The sequence below is a fragment of the Epinephelus lanceolatus genome, chromosome 17 (genome assembly GCF_041903045.1).
Source record: "Epinephelus lanceolatus isolate andai-2023 chromosome 17, ASM4190304v1, whole genome shotgun sequence".
In the NCBI taxonomy this organism is placed as follows: domain Eukaryota; kingdom Metazoa; phylum Chordata; class Actinopteri; order Perciformes; family Serranidae; genus Epinephelus; species Epinephelus lanceolatus.
Window position 1 is genome coordinate 685,445 of NC_135750.1, and position 13,404 is coordinate 698,848.

General features: G+C 42.6%; 1 protein-coding gene across 6 annotated transcripts in view; it reads left to right on the forward strand.

The window, feature by feature from the left end:
- The first annotated feature begins 4,802 nt into the window (after window positions 1–4,802).
- Window positions 4,803–13,404, forward strand: part of cul9 (cullin 9) — a 57,135-nt gene continuing 48,533 nt past the window's right edge. For 4 of the 6 annotated variants that reach the window (XM_078160969.1, XM_078160972.1, XM_078160970.1 and 1 more), the window contains exons 1-2: window positions 4,804–4,985; window positions 11,642–12,334. In XM_078160969.1, coding sequence (XP_078017095.1) covers window positions 4,841–4,985; window positions 11,642–12,334 — 838 coding nt within the window. In that variant the 5' untranslated portion in view covers window positions 4,804–4,840. Of the gene's footprint in view, window positions 4,986–11,641; window positions 12,335–13,404 lie in introns of all 6 variants that reach the window. The other 2 variants (XM_078160968.1, XM_078160973.1) reach the window with 2 other exon arrangements.

Here is a 13,404-nt window from a genome sequence, read left to right on the forward strand (position 1 = left end):
CGACATCTATTGCACGTCTGTCCGTCCTGGAAGAGGGATCCCTCCTCAGTTGCTCTTCCTGAGGTTTCTACCGTTTTTTTTTTTTTCCCCGTTAAAGGGGTTTTTTTTTGGGGAGTTTTTCCTGATCAGCTGTGAGGGTCATAAGGACAGAGGGATGTCGTATGCTGTAAAGCCCTGTGAGGCAAATTGTGATTTGTGATATTGGGCTTTATAAATAAAATTGAATTGAATTAAAGGTGTGACCATGTAGAGACAGAAATGACATGCTGTCGTGTAAACAATATGTCATCACGTTATAAAGTGAAACGTTTCAGCGTATAACAGATAAATAGTATATTGTTATTATATGAAGCATCTGTTGCTCAAAATAATTTAACTTTAGTTTATGAAGAGATCAGACGGAGCCCTCTCCTCTCCTCTCCTCTCCTCTCCTCTCCTCTCATATGCTCTATGCACAAGTGTGTGAACTGACCTGGATATGAAGCTCCATAGCACCAAATAATATAACAGTAGTTTCTAAACAGCAAAAAAAAAAACTAAAACTAAATCAGCAGCAGAGGTCATATTTCAACAGAGGTTATATTTCAGCAGCAGAGGTCATATTTCAACAGAGGTTATATTTCAGCAGCGGAGGTCATATTTCAGCAGAGGTCATATTTCAGCAGCGGAGGTCCTATTTCAGCAGCAGAGGTCATATTTCAACAGAGGTTATATTTCAGCAGCAGAGGTCATATTTCAACAGAGGTCATATTTCAGCAGCAGAGGTCATATTTCAGCAGAGGTCCTATTTCAGCAGCGGAGGTCCTATTTCAGCAGAGGTCCTATTTCAGCAGCAGAGGTCATATTTCAGCAGCGGAGGTCATATTTCAGCAGAGGTCCTATTTCAGCAGCAGAGGTCATATTTCAGCAGAGGTCATATTTCAGCAGCAGAGGTCATATTTCAGCAGCGGAGGTCCTATTTCAGCAGCGGAGGTCCTATTTCAGCAGCAGAGGTCATATTTCAGCAGCGGAGGTCCTATTTCAGCAGCGGAGGTCCTATTTCAGCAGCAGAGGTCATATTTCAGCAGAGGTCCTATTTCAGCAGCAGAGGTCATATTTCAGCAGAGGTCATATTTCAGCAGCAGAGGTCATATTTCAGCAGCGGAGGTCCTATTTCAGCAGCAGAGGTCCTATTTCAGCAGAGGTCCTATTTCAGCAGAGGTCCTATTTCAGCAGAGGTCCTATTTCAGCAGCAGAGGTCCTATTTCAGCAGAGGTCATATTTCAGCAGCAGAGGTCATATTTCAGCAGAGGTCATATTTCAGCAGAGGTCATATTTCAGCAGCAGAGGTCATATTTCAGCAGAGGTCATATTTCAGCAGCAGAGGTCATATTTCAGCAGCGGAGCACCACCTGCTAGTTGCATATAGAGGAAAGACAGTTGCTCAGTGGATTTGTTCTGTTGTGGAATACACAGTATTCTTCCAAATTAGTTTTAGTGTATTTTAATATTCAGAATTTGCTTCGACAAGCTCTCTCTCTCTTTTTGACCATACACCTGTTTGCATCCCTGAGAATAATGCCCAACAACATTGCTCAAAAAGTTGCTCTGTGTATCATCAGTCTAACAGTTGTGTTGGTGAGTCAAAATGAATGAGGGCTGCACAATATTAGACAACACTGACAATGTGAAGACAATTTTATATACTGTGATATGTGTTGCAATATTCAGTGTGTTGCAATAAGCTGAATAGCTCTATTTGGACAGAAGTCCTCATTTGGGAGTTGAAAGTCTGTATTTACATGAAAAAGTCCCTCCATAAACTTCAGCTGGTTCAGAACTCTGCTGCCCGGATCATCACCAAAACCCCCTCTTCCCACCACATCACCCCCGTCCTTCAGCAACTCCACTGGCTCCCGGTTAATCAAAGAATCACTTACAAAATCCTTCTGTACACCTACAAGTCTATCCATAACCTCGCCCCTCCTTACCTCTCTGACCTCCTGCACGTTGTTACCCCGTCCCGTGCCCTCAGATCTTCCTCCTCCCTCCATCTCACTGTACCCACTGCCCGCCTTAGCTCTATGGGGAGCACAGCTTTCAGCCGCTCTGCTCCCCAACTCTGGAACTCACTGCCACCTGACCTCCGTAACTCTGCCACCCTGCCCATCTTCAAATCTAAACTCAAAACTCATCTGTTCAGACTTGCTTACTCTCTCTAAACTGCTTCACACAGTCCCCCTCCCTTTTTATTGTTTGTTGTCTTTTATCTTGTATTTTATATCTTTGTTTTTATATTTTCTGTACAGTGACCTTGGGTGTCCCGAAAGGCGCTTTCAAATAAAATGTATTATTATTATTATTAATACACATTTTACAATCAAACTGTGCTGGAAACTGAGAACTTCACAACCTAAAGTATTAAACAGCAAAATAAGTTTGGCATATTGCCTTTGACTAATATCATATTGATATGATGAACTTATACTGTGAGTCTCACACTGTGACTGTTGCACAAGAACACATCGCCATGGTGACGCTCTAATGATATTGTGCAGCCCTACATTTAATTGAATTCTATGGTTCATCAAGATTTATGACTCTGGACCATTTCTGCGCTGCACAGGAGTGACCCCCGTCAAGCTGCTGGAAGTAACTAAGTAACTTCTACTTTAAGTACATTTAAACAAACTGCTTTTTACTTTTACTTGAGTAGATTTTTAGAAGGGTAGCTTTACTTGTACTTAAGTAGAATTTCAATTTCATGTCTTTTTTTTTAAAGATATATTTTGGGGCATTTTAGCTTTTAACTGACAGGACAGTCAAGTGTGAAGGAGAGAGAGAGAGAGAGAGAGAGAGAGAGAGAGAGAGAGAGATGCAGCAGGGGGCCACAGGCCGGAGTTGAGCCCGGGCTGCTGTGGCAACAGCCTTGTACATGGGGCGCCTGCTCTATCCACTAAGCCACCGACGCCCCATTGTTTTGCTTTATTTTATTGTTTTAGTGTTTTTATTGTTTTTAATTGTTTGTTTTATGTCTTATGTTTTTATGTTTATGTACAGCACTTTGTCTCAGCTGTTGTTGTTTTTAAAGTGCTCTATAAATAAAGTTGAGTTCAGTTTTCAGCACTGATCCAAAATTGATGTTGTTTTTTTTTTGTTTTTGTTTTTTTGGCTGGAAATGTGAGAGATAATATTCATTTATGATGACAGTAGTTTCTGAACCAAAATAACCTCTCACACACATTCAAACCTAAAATTACCTCAGCAGGTTAAAAGAACCGTTGAGTAGATTTGAGTCGAAACTTTGAGTCAGAAATTTGATTTAATCCTGAACACGTCAAGAAAAACTGTACACATTTGTGAGAAAAGTCACTCCGTCCGTCTCTCAGACATTTTATCAATATTCTTTCTGACATTTAAATATGACATTTTAATCAACATATTTTTAGACATTTTATTGATAGTTTTTGGGCATTTTACCAACTTTTTCCTGACTTTTTATTAAAACATTTTGGGCGTTTTATCAGCATTTCTTTTTCTGACATTTTATTGCCTTTATTTTAGACATTTATATAATATTTTCCAGACATTTTATCAACATAATTTCAGACCTTTTTTTTTCATAATTTTCGGAGATTTATCAACATTTTTTCTGACATTTTATTACCATTTTCTGAGGCATTTTATTGATGTTTTTCGGATATTTTAATATCTTTTTTCCTGACTTTTTATTAAACATTTTCTGACATTTTATTACCATTTTTTTAAGACATTTAAATAATATTTTTCGGACATTTTATCAACATATTTCGAGACATCTTATTGTGATTTTATGGATATTAACTTTTTTCCTGACTTGTTATTAAACATTTTTCCAGACATTTTACTAATATTTTTATGACATTCTAACAACATTTTTCGGCCATTTTATTTGTATTTTGGGGACATTTAAGTAACATTTTTAATAAACTTTTTAATAATAATTTTTGATTTTTTTTCAGGCATTTTCATAATATTATTAATGATAATAATGTTATTAATGTGCCCCTCTATGTTGGTCATCACAGTTGGAGATGTAACTGTGCAGCACCCTGGTGCGTGAAGTGTGTGAAGTGTTGCATTGCACGTTGTAACCTGTTTCAACAAAATGAATCAAGAATAGAGATGAATGAAAATCAGTGTGTTTAATTAGATAATTCTTCAGAAAATGTGCCGTACCAAGAGTAATTGTCTTCATGTAAGTCAAGTGGGAAAGTTTTATTGTGATATTTATCTGTTAAAATGTGTATCCTTTTCACCTGTAGTGTCTCCAATTAAAACAATTAAACCATTTGTTTTTGCTTGTTCTGAAATTTTACCTCTCTCATAAAAAACAACTATTCACCTTATTTATTTATTTTTATTTTATGTTATTTTGTTTGTTTTAATGTATTTTATTTTAAATTATTTATTGTATTTTTGTATTTTATTTAATTTTATTTTATGTTGTTTTATTTGTTTTAATGTATTTTATTTTAAATTATTTATTGTATTTTCGTATTTTAATTTTATTTTATGTTATTTGTTTTGTTTTATTTACTCATGGATTTAATTTAATTTAATTTAGTTTTACTTTAATCACGTTATTTTATTTTATTGATGTATTTTATCTTAATCATGTATTTGATTTCATTTAATTTTAATTATTTTATTTTCTTCTCCGATGGTTTAACGAGGCGTCTGTACCCTCCCATCCAGCAGGGGGCGAGATGCTGATGCCACGACAGTTTGCGAGCTGCAAATAAACACCCAGAAGAAGAAATCTGAGCTGTAACCGTAGAAGAAGAAGCAACCCTGATGCTGCCCCTGTCACAGTGCGCAAATGCGCATCCAACAGCAGCACGGACCTCCGGTGGACAGCGACAAAACAAACACCAGCAGGCTGGGCAACGACACGTTAGGGCGGAAGAGAAAACAGCGCTTCAGGGGAAAGACACATCCGAAGGGGAACGTCTGTGACACGGCAGGTAAGCCGGACTCACCTGGCGTGGAGCCGTCAGCGGAGCCGCTCTCCTGGCTGACCTGAGCGGATATCTGGGCAGGCCCACCTCGGCTCCTCAGCGTGACATCCATCGGTACTGTAGACAGTGTCAGCGCCGAAATGTCCCGTCAGAGATCAGACACCAAACTGCGTTTCGAAACACGCCCATTAAGCACAATTACTCACATTAACCGCAATATGTCACCCAGAACATTTCATCTGACATGTTTAACGTGTACACTGGACACACTCTTCAATTCGGCCAACATATAACCGATCAAACAGCAGGTACTGCGGCAGACAGGCAACTTTAAAAGCTGTTTTGCTCGTTTTTTTTTTTTCAACATTATTGCCCCGTTGAATAGCATCAGAATGAAGAACGTGACAGTTACTCCAAAGTACACAAGTTGTCTTTTATTCATATTAATACAGTTTGTTAAGAAGTGTGTGCATGCCGAATTTACCAGAAGGAGCTATGGAGTCGTGTAATGTTGTTTAATGACGTTTAAAGTTTAATTTATCTCGGCTCATAATCGATGGAAGCTTAAATTTGGAGATTTCGACAGGGACTTTGGTTTGACAGAATGTGACAGTTACTCCAAAGTGTACAAGTTGTCTTTTATTCAGATAAATACAGTTTGTTAGGTAATGTGTACGCGCCGAATTTACCAGAAGGTTCTGTGGTATCATGTTATGCTGTTTAATAATGTCCAAACTTCAAATGATCTTTCTTTATAATCGATGAAATCTTAAATCTGGTAATTTCCAAAGGGCCTTTGGTGTGACGTCCTACCGTACTGTAACGTTACAGTACAGCGTGCATATGGCTAACTATCAGTAACGGTCGGTCCTGTGAGCCGGTTAGCTCGCTAGCTAACGAGATAAAGAAACTACAGGGGTGATCAAGTGAACACAAGTGATCTGATAACGTTGATTTAAACCACACAGCAGCGCTAACGTTAGCAGCTGTGGTTAGCTAACGTTACAACATCATGGGGCTGGGCTAATTACTGACACGAGACAACTCCACAGCCGTTAGCAAACCGGCAACAGCAACAAAAGCGACGCAATGTCAGAAACCGGTGACGTAGAGTCTGATCTATAAAGTTGTTTTGATGTCAGCACGGTAGAGTGAGCGGTGGCGGCTAAGTAGCGGTGGTTAGTGAGTGTCTTCAGGTATTAGACTGAGCCCAGGTGAAGCTAACTGTCAGCAGCAGCTCGTGTTTCAGAGAAAACAAAACACCGATACCGGGACGTGCCGAGGAACAGGAAGTGAAAATAAAAGTTTAAAGTCACACTGAGAGGCAGCAGGGATAAACACTGCGGCTCAGAATCAATCAATAACTGATGATCAATCATTTCATCTGTCCTTAATTATCCAGAGAAACAGCACAGTATTGATCAGTGATGGAATGTAATAGATTACATCCTCTATTACTGTACTTGAGTATCTCAGCGTTACGCTACTAGAGATGTGAATCACAATACGATATCATCACGACACTGAAGTCACGAGACATTATTACAGTGACATTAGATAAGTTACAGTATGCTGAGTATTGTAATGACGACCTGATCAAGTCTTCAGTCTGATTACATTGTTACAGCAGGCACCATATCAGCCTGGTTACAGCGCGACGCAGCGTCGTGCGGTGTCGGCTCAGATTGTTAACGACACGTGTCGTATACGATAATCCATCGTCTCATCTGGTGTAGTGTGTCATAGTAGACGACAACTGACGCCACGTCTGAGACGCCTCATGATGTCCCAACAGAAAGTCTCGCATGTTTGATTTTCTTCTCCTGTCACAGCCGTCACTTTGACCAATAGGAACACAGACCGATCTGTTGCCATGGAAACTGTAGGACAACAACAGCCCAGGCAGTATAAAAACAAAATCGGGGAGTGCAGCAAAATGCCGCCTACCTACTTTTGTTTATACAGAATGTGCCTTTTTCGGGGCAATGGGGGGCGTGAGCAAGTAACAAAACGTGTAGCTCAGCGTGTGACGTAAACAGTGACGTGGGAGGGAAGCCGCGGCTGGTCAGTCCTTCGGCGATTCTCTCGTAAGTCGGCCCGTTCTTCACCGTCCCCGTCATCTGACGGTTAATGGCCTCTTCGTTTGCGAGGACAAGGAGGGCGCACAATTCCTTGTCTCCCCAGTTGCTCATCTTTACAGTGTCTGTCAGGTTTGTGTTTCCCTCTTGCTACTAGCTGCTCGCTAATTCCTGCTATCAGCTGTTTCCTGTTTATCCACCACCAGTGGCTCGCACGTGCGGCGTCATCAACAGCTCCTCCCACAAGTCATCAACAGCTCCTCCCACAAGTCATCAACAGCTCCTCCCACAAGTCATCAACAGCCCCTCCTGTTGCAGTGGACCAAAAGGGTTCCTCCAATATGTCTACCCTACGAGGTGGAAAATTGGGCACCTCGGATCAACTCGCCAATCTGGCTCTGTGTCTAAACGCTCGCAGCTTGGCGGCAAAACGGCCCAACATTCGCCGACAATCTGGCAGTGTAAAAGGAGCTAATGTTTCCATGCATGAATGTAGCTCCGCCCATCTGGTGACAGTGTTACGTTACCACAGTAACAGGTCAGCTGGGACATGAACAGACACAGTGACTGAGATAATAATAATAATAATAATAATAATAATAATAATAATAATAGCAATAGGACAAGAATAACCTGATGACATCACACATGTCGTGAAAGGCGACCAGTGATGACTGTTGTGGACCGTGGTGCAGTGTGTCATGTCTGTCGCATATGAGTCCACGATGGCGTAATCTGACATAGGGACTGTTAGAAGGGACAGTGATGTCATGTGGTGTGAACCAGGCATTAAGTTAAATTTGTGTTGTTAATAATTTATGTAATAAAGAAATGGATACTTGACACCGTGTGACGATGTGATGTTACCACACAAAAATATTGCCGACACTGTGCTGAATTAGAAGAACTGAAGAAATGTGTACTTGTACTGTACTTGAGTATCTCAGTGTTATGTTACTCCTCCTCTGCACCTCAGAGATAAATACTTGTACTGCACTACATGTATCTGACAGCTTCAGTTACTTTACAGAATTAGATTATTGATATAAAATATAACCCAGATTTATTAAAAGTAAAGAGTGTGATGATTTGTAAATCTTCAGCGGACTGCAGCACAGAGACAAGATCCCATGTTCTCATAGTGGACGGGGCTTATGTAAGAAGTGGGTGGAGTTTAAATTGAAAGAGCTACCAATGAGAGAAGTAGTATTTACACATCAGCCTCAGCACTGAGCTTCAGATAGTTTTTATCACAGGAGTAGCAGATGAAACATGTTCCTTCATCATGAGTTCAGATAAAGACACATTGACTCGTATGATGCTCGTAACAAGTCTCTTATCTGCACCTGAGACTCGTTTCATTACAGTACTCGGCTCAGCCCTCAGACGGGGGTTACAGAGGTAGTAAAGTAAACCCTGGTATGAAAAGTGACGGTTATAACGCCGTGTACATTTGCTTATCTACAGCATTTAAACAAATGTGACCTGACGCAGAGTCTCACCTGAGCAGCTCCGTTCCTCCTGGACAGGTACACATTGTTTCAAGTTCTGTTCTCAGTCCTTTAAGGCTCATTGGTACTAAAGCAGGATTCAAACTTGTGCATCAGCTTTATGTAGACCCTACACTGTGAACACTCAGACCTGCCTGTGTCACTCTGCAGTTACACCTCCAAAACACTAGGGGGCGGCAGAGGTTTCTGTGAAGTGCCGTAAAGTTTAACGCACATTGAACTCACACTAAACGCACACTAAACGCACACTAAACTCACATTAAACGCACACTAAAATCACATTAAACGCACACTAAACGCGCATTAAACGTACACTAAACGCACATTAAACGCACACTAAACACGCATTAAACGCACACTAAACGCACACTAAACACGCACTAAACGCACACTAAACGCACACTAAAGTCACATTAAACGCACACTAAACGCGCATTAAACGCACACTAAACTCACATTAAACGCACACTAAACGCGCATTAAACGCACACTAAACGCGCATTAAACGCACACTAAACGCACATTAAACGCACACTAAACACGCATTAAACGCACACTAAACTCACATTAAACGCACACTAAACGCGCATTAAACGCACACTAAACTCACATTAAACGCACACTAAATGCGCATTAAACGCACACTAAACGCACATTAAACGCACACTAAACACGCATTAAACGCACACTAAACGCACACTAAACGCACACTAAACACGCACTAAACGCGCACTAAACGCACACTAAACGCACATTAAACGCACATTAAACGCACACTAAACGCACACTAAGCGCACATTAAACGCACATTAAACGCACATTAAACTCACACTAAACTCACACTAAACTCACACTAAACGCACATTAAATGCACATTAAATGCACATTAAACGCACACTAAACGCACATTAAACGCACATTAAACACACACTAAGAGTGCGCAACATCATGTCATTTAGCCTGTTTCTTAAATTCTACTCATCAGCCTAGTATGCTTGCAAAGCAACATGGGAGTTCTGGAGTTCACGGGGAATTCAGTGCGGGAGCTGTGGCGAAAATCAGTTCTGAAACCGAAGTTTTTTGGGCTCCGGTTTCCAAAACAAAATAGTCCACACGAGTGGTGTGATAAAAAAATATGATACACATGCCAAAGCAGCAGGTGGCGATGTCACAACGGAAAGGCCATTTTAACCAATCAGAAGTCAGAGTCAATACCAGAATAGGGAAGTGCAGAAAATAAAAACAACCCGATCCACAAAAGTAACGCGACCAAATTCAGCAGCAGAGGCGCCTGAACGATCAACTACACTACCACGAGAGCAGCGACGGGCCTGCCAACGGAGTTTCTGGATCCGGCCGGGTCGGACCGCCGTTGGCAGGCCCGTCGCTGCTCTCGTGGTAGTGTAGTTGGGGTAGCTAGCTACTGAAGACCAGCAAAAGTATATAGTTATATAGTTGTGCTTTGTGATATTGTTTGAGGGAACTGTAACACAAGGTAACTGCATACGAGTGGATGCAACCGTCACTAATGCTAGCGTAGGTCCTCGGGGATTTAAGCTGTCATTACTTTAATTTTGACACTCTAACCTGTGACAACACATTATCTAAGGCTGTAAGGACTGTAACGGTTGGTAGCTGCTGTTGATTTTGTTTAGATATGTTGAATTATATTTTTATGGGTTATTGTTTGTCGGACGATTGAGCTAAGCTAACTGACGCTAACGTCAGCTGTCACTTGTTGCCATAGCAACGGTAAACATTCACATACGGGCTAAGTGCAGAGTGCAGAATCAAGCTTCATTGTAAATATAGTTAAGACACATTGTATTTAACACAGGATGTGGGATTCTAGCAGTTAGTAAACTTTTAGAAAAGAGGTATTTACTGTCGCTCTGAAGTCAAACAAGCGCGACAGTTAATAAAATACTGTGGTTATCCTATCTACACGCAACCACTGGCACCGGAGTCTTCCAAAAACTTCACCCTGGACTCCGGTTTCAAAGAAATGCGGTTTCAGGGCCCCAAAAGTGCGGTTGCGTGTGGCCAAAAGGCCAAATCGCATAGAATAATAGACGGTTACAGAAGTACACGGGTCGGTGTGGACTAGGCCTAATAATAGCAAGAATGTTTTGTTTGAACTGGTGCACGTAGATTTCTTTTGTTTAACCAGGGCAGAACTATTTGACGGTGTAATGGTCAGTACCGTCGATGCCCCGGGGTGTAGCAGTGATGCCGACTGTCAAGCGTTTCCAGTGGGAGAGAGGGAATCGTGGGTGTAGCCCGCTCTGTATGTATGGAGCCACATCAAACCCACCAATAGAAACTCTTCTCTCATCCATCAGCGTAGGCCCCGCCCATTAAGTGCAGTTGAACTTGCAAGCAAAACTTTAACTCGCAAGCCCAAGAGGACTGGTTTATAAGCAAACTTATCATATGTTTTTAATTACAAACTTGATTTTTGGTTGCAGTTCAAGAAATATGCTCTCAAAACAGTTTTATATGATCGCAACAAAAAGACACAAAAATACCTCCATAAACGAGCAGATGAAGATGCTTGAGTTTGTGTCAGGTTTGAATTTCGACTTCAGTTGGGAAAAATGTCCAAAAAACGCAGAATAATTCGTAAAGGGTGAACTTTATTAATCTGAAAAATAAAAGCACACGTCCTGACGAAGCTGAATGTTCTTTTTTTTTTTTTTTTTTTTTTTTTTGTTAAAGATATTTTTTGGGCATTTTTAGCCTTTATTTGATAGGACAGACAAGCATGAAAGGGGGAGAGAGAGGGAGTGACATGCAGCAAAGGGCCACAGGCTGGAGTTGAACCCGGGCCGCTGCGTCAACAGCCATGTACATGGGGCGCCTGCTCTACCACTAAGCCACCGACGCCCCAAAGCTGAATAATCTGATGTTTGACTGTGATGATGTCACTGATGATGCCGCTGATACTGTCGTCCTTCTTTTCTGACACTGCATGTTTTAATAACTGTGGTTTAATCTTGTCTAAAATGTGATGACTTCCTGTTTCCTGTTCTGACCTCTAACAATGTGTCCTGATCACATGACCTGTCCTCAGAGACCATGGTGGGCGAACGCCGCAATGGGAACCTGCTGGTCCAGCTGGGCCCGAGACTGCAGGCGTATCCAGAGGAGCTGATCCGCCAGCGCCGCAACCACGAGGGCCAGACGGAGTACCTGATCCGCTGGTGCCTCGTCACCATCGACGACGGCTCTAGCTCTGGAGGCGGAGCCAGTGAGGCGGGCGGAACGGGTGGCGGCAGCTCCGGGGTGGACGGCTCCGGTGGCTCCACGTCAGGAGAGAGCAAACCGGAGAACATCCTGATGTGGATGTCAACGGAGGACGTGTACGCCAACTGCCCCACCCTGCTGGGGAAGAGGAAGACGGACTCACAGCGGCCCCTGCAGCAGGAGGCGCAGCAGGGCGAGTCATCAGATGGTGGTCAGAGGAGCGGCGCTGAGTTTCCGGCAGACGTCACATTTGACGAGGTGGAGCTGTCAGACATGAAGGAGGATGTGAAGAACCTGGTACGGCGAGCCAGGAAGCAGATGGCCAAGAAGAGCGACTTCTCCATCAGCATCACGCACACCATCCATGTGCTGAGCGCCTACGCCAGCATCGGCTCACTGGTCGGCGTCTTCAAGGAGACGGGCGCCCTCAACCTGCTGATGGAGCTGCTGTGTAACAAGGAGACGCAGACGAGACGCAGCGCCGGGAAGATGCTGCGAGCGCTCGCCTCACATGATGCAGGTAAGCACTAACTTCGTTTATAACACCACCTGGTGGAATGCTGTGCCCTGATTGGCTGGCAGCTGTCTGTTAAAATCAGGGTTTATGACGCTGCAGGTTACCATAGCAACAGCACTGATGCTTCAGCCCTGGTGAAAGGAGCAGTTCAACGTTTTGGGGGAAACACTTTGTTGCTGATAGAAGTTTGGTTTGTGGTCAGATGAAACATGCTAAGTTAACAGTTTCCCTCTGTTTCCAGTCTTTATGCTAAGCTAAGCTAAGCTAACCAGCTGTAATCTCAGTCTTACTGTAAAGATGTGAAACTCACCAAACAGACATCAGAGAACTCCCAACTACAAAGGCAGACTGCTGCATCACCTCACGCCGCCGTGTCTTGGCCAAATGATTGCACCTGAATGCACCGCAAAGAGCCGACGGCCAATCAGCACGTACGATCTGTGCCTGCGTCAGAGGAAGTAACTCTCTGCACCTGCAGACAGCAGGAGAACATATTAAGTTTAATAACAGCTGCTGCTGCTGCTCTTCTTCTTCTTCTTCTTCTTTAGCTGCTAACTGCTAACAGCTGCTGTTCTTTCTCTTTGAGTTAGCTGCTTGCCGCTAACTGCTAACAGCTAACAGTAACCTTTTTTTAACTCTCCTGTGGTCGGTCGTACACAGTGCGTCGTCAAAATGTCACACCTGTCTCATCCATGATCCCGACCTGTCAGCTGTCACAAACACAGACAAGATTTGGTGTCTCTACCTGCGTTACGGGTTTAAAGCTGAGACAACTTTGTCCCCTCATTCTGCGTTCGAATCTTTTTATACAGAATGGCAGATCACCTGGTTGGTCATGTGACCCTCATCATGTCTGATATCAGAGCAGCAGCGTGTTCACACTGCTGGACGTGAACCTGTGAGGATACGATATCCAGTACACATTGTACAATGTTTAGCCAACTGACAGTGGGGCTGGTAGTTGAGCCCATGGCTAAGTAACTTGCTAAGGCTAGCTAATGTTAGCAAGGCTAACCTGTTGATCAGTTAACTTTAAGCCAAGCAGACATCACAAACAATAGCTGTGTCCCAAT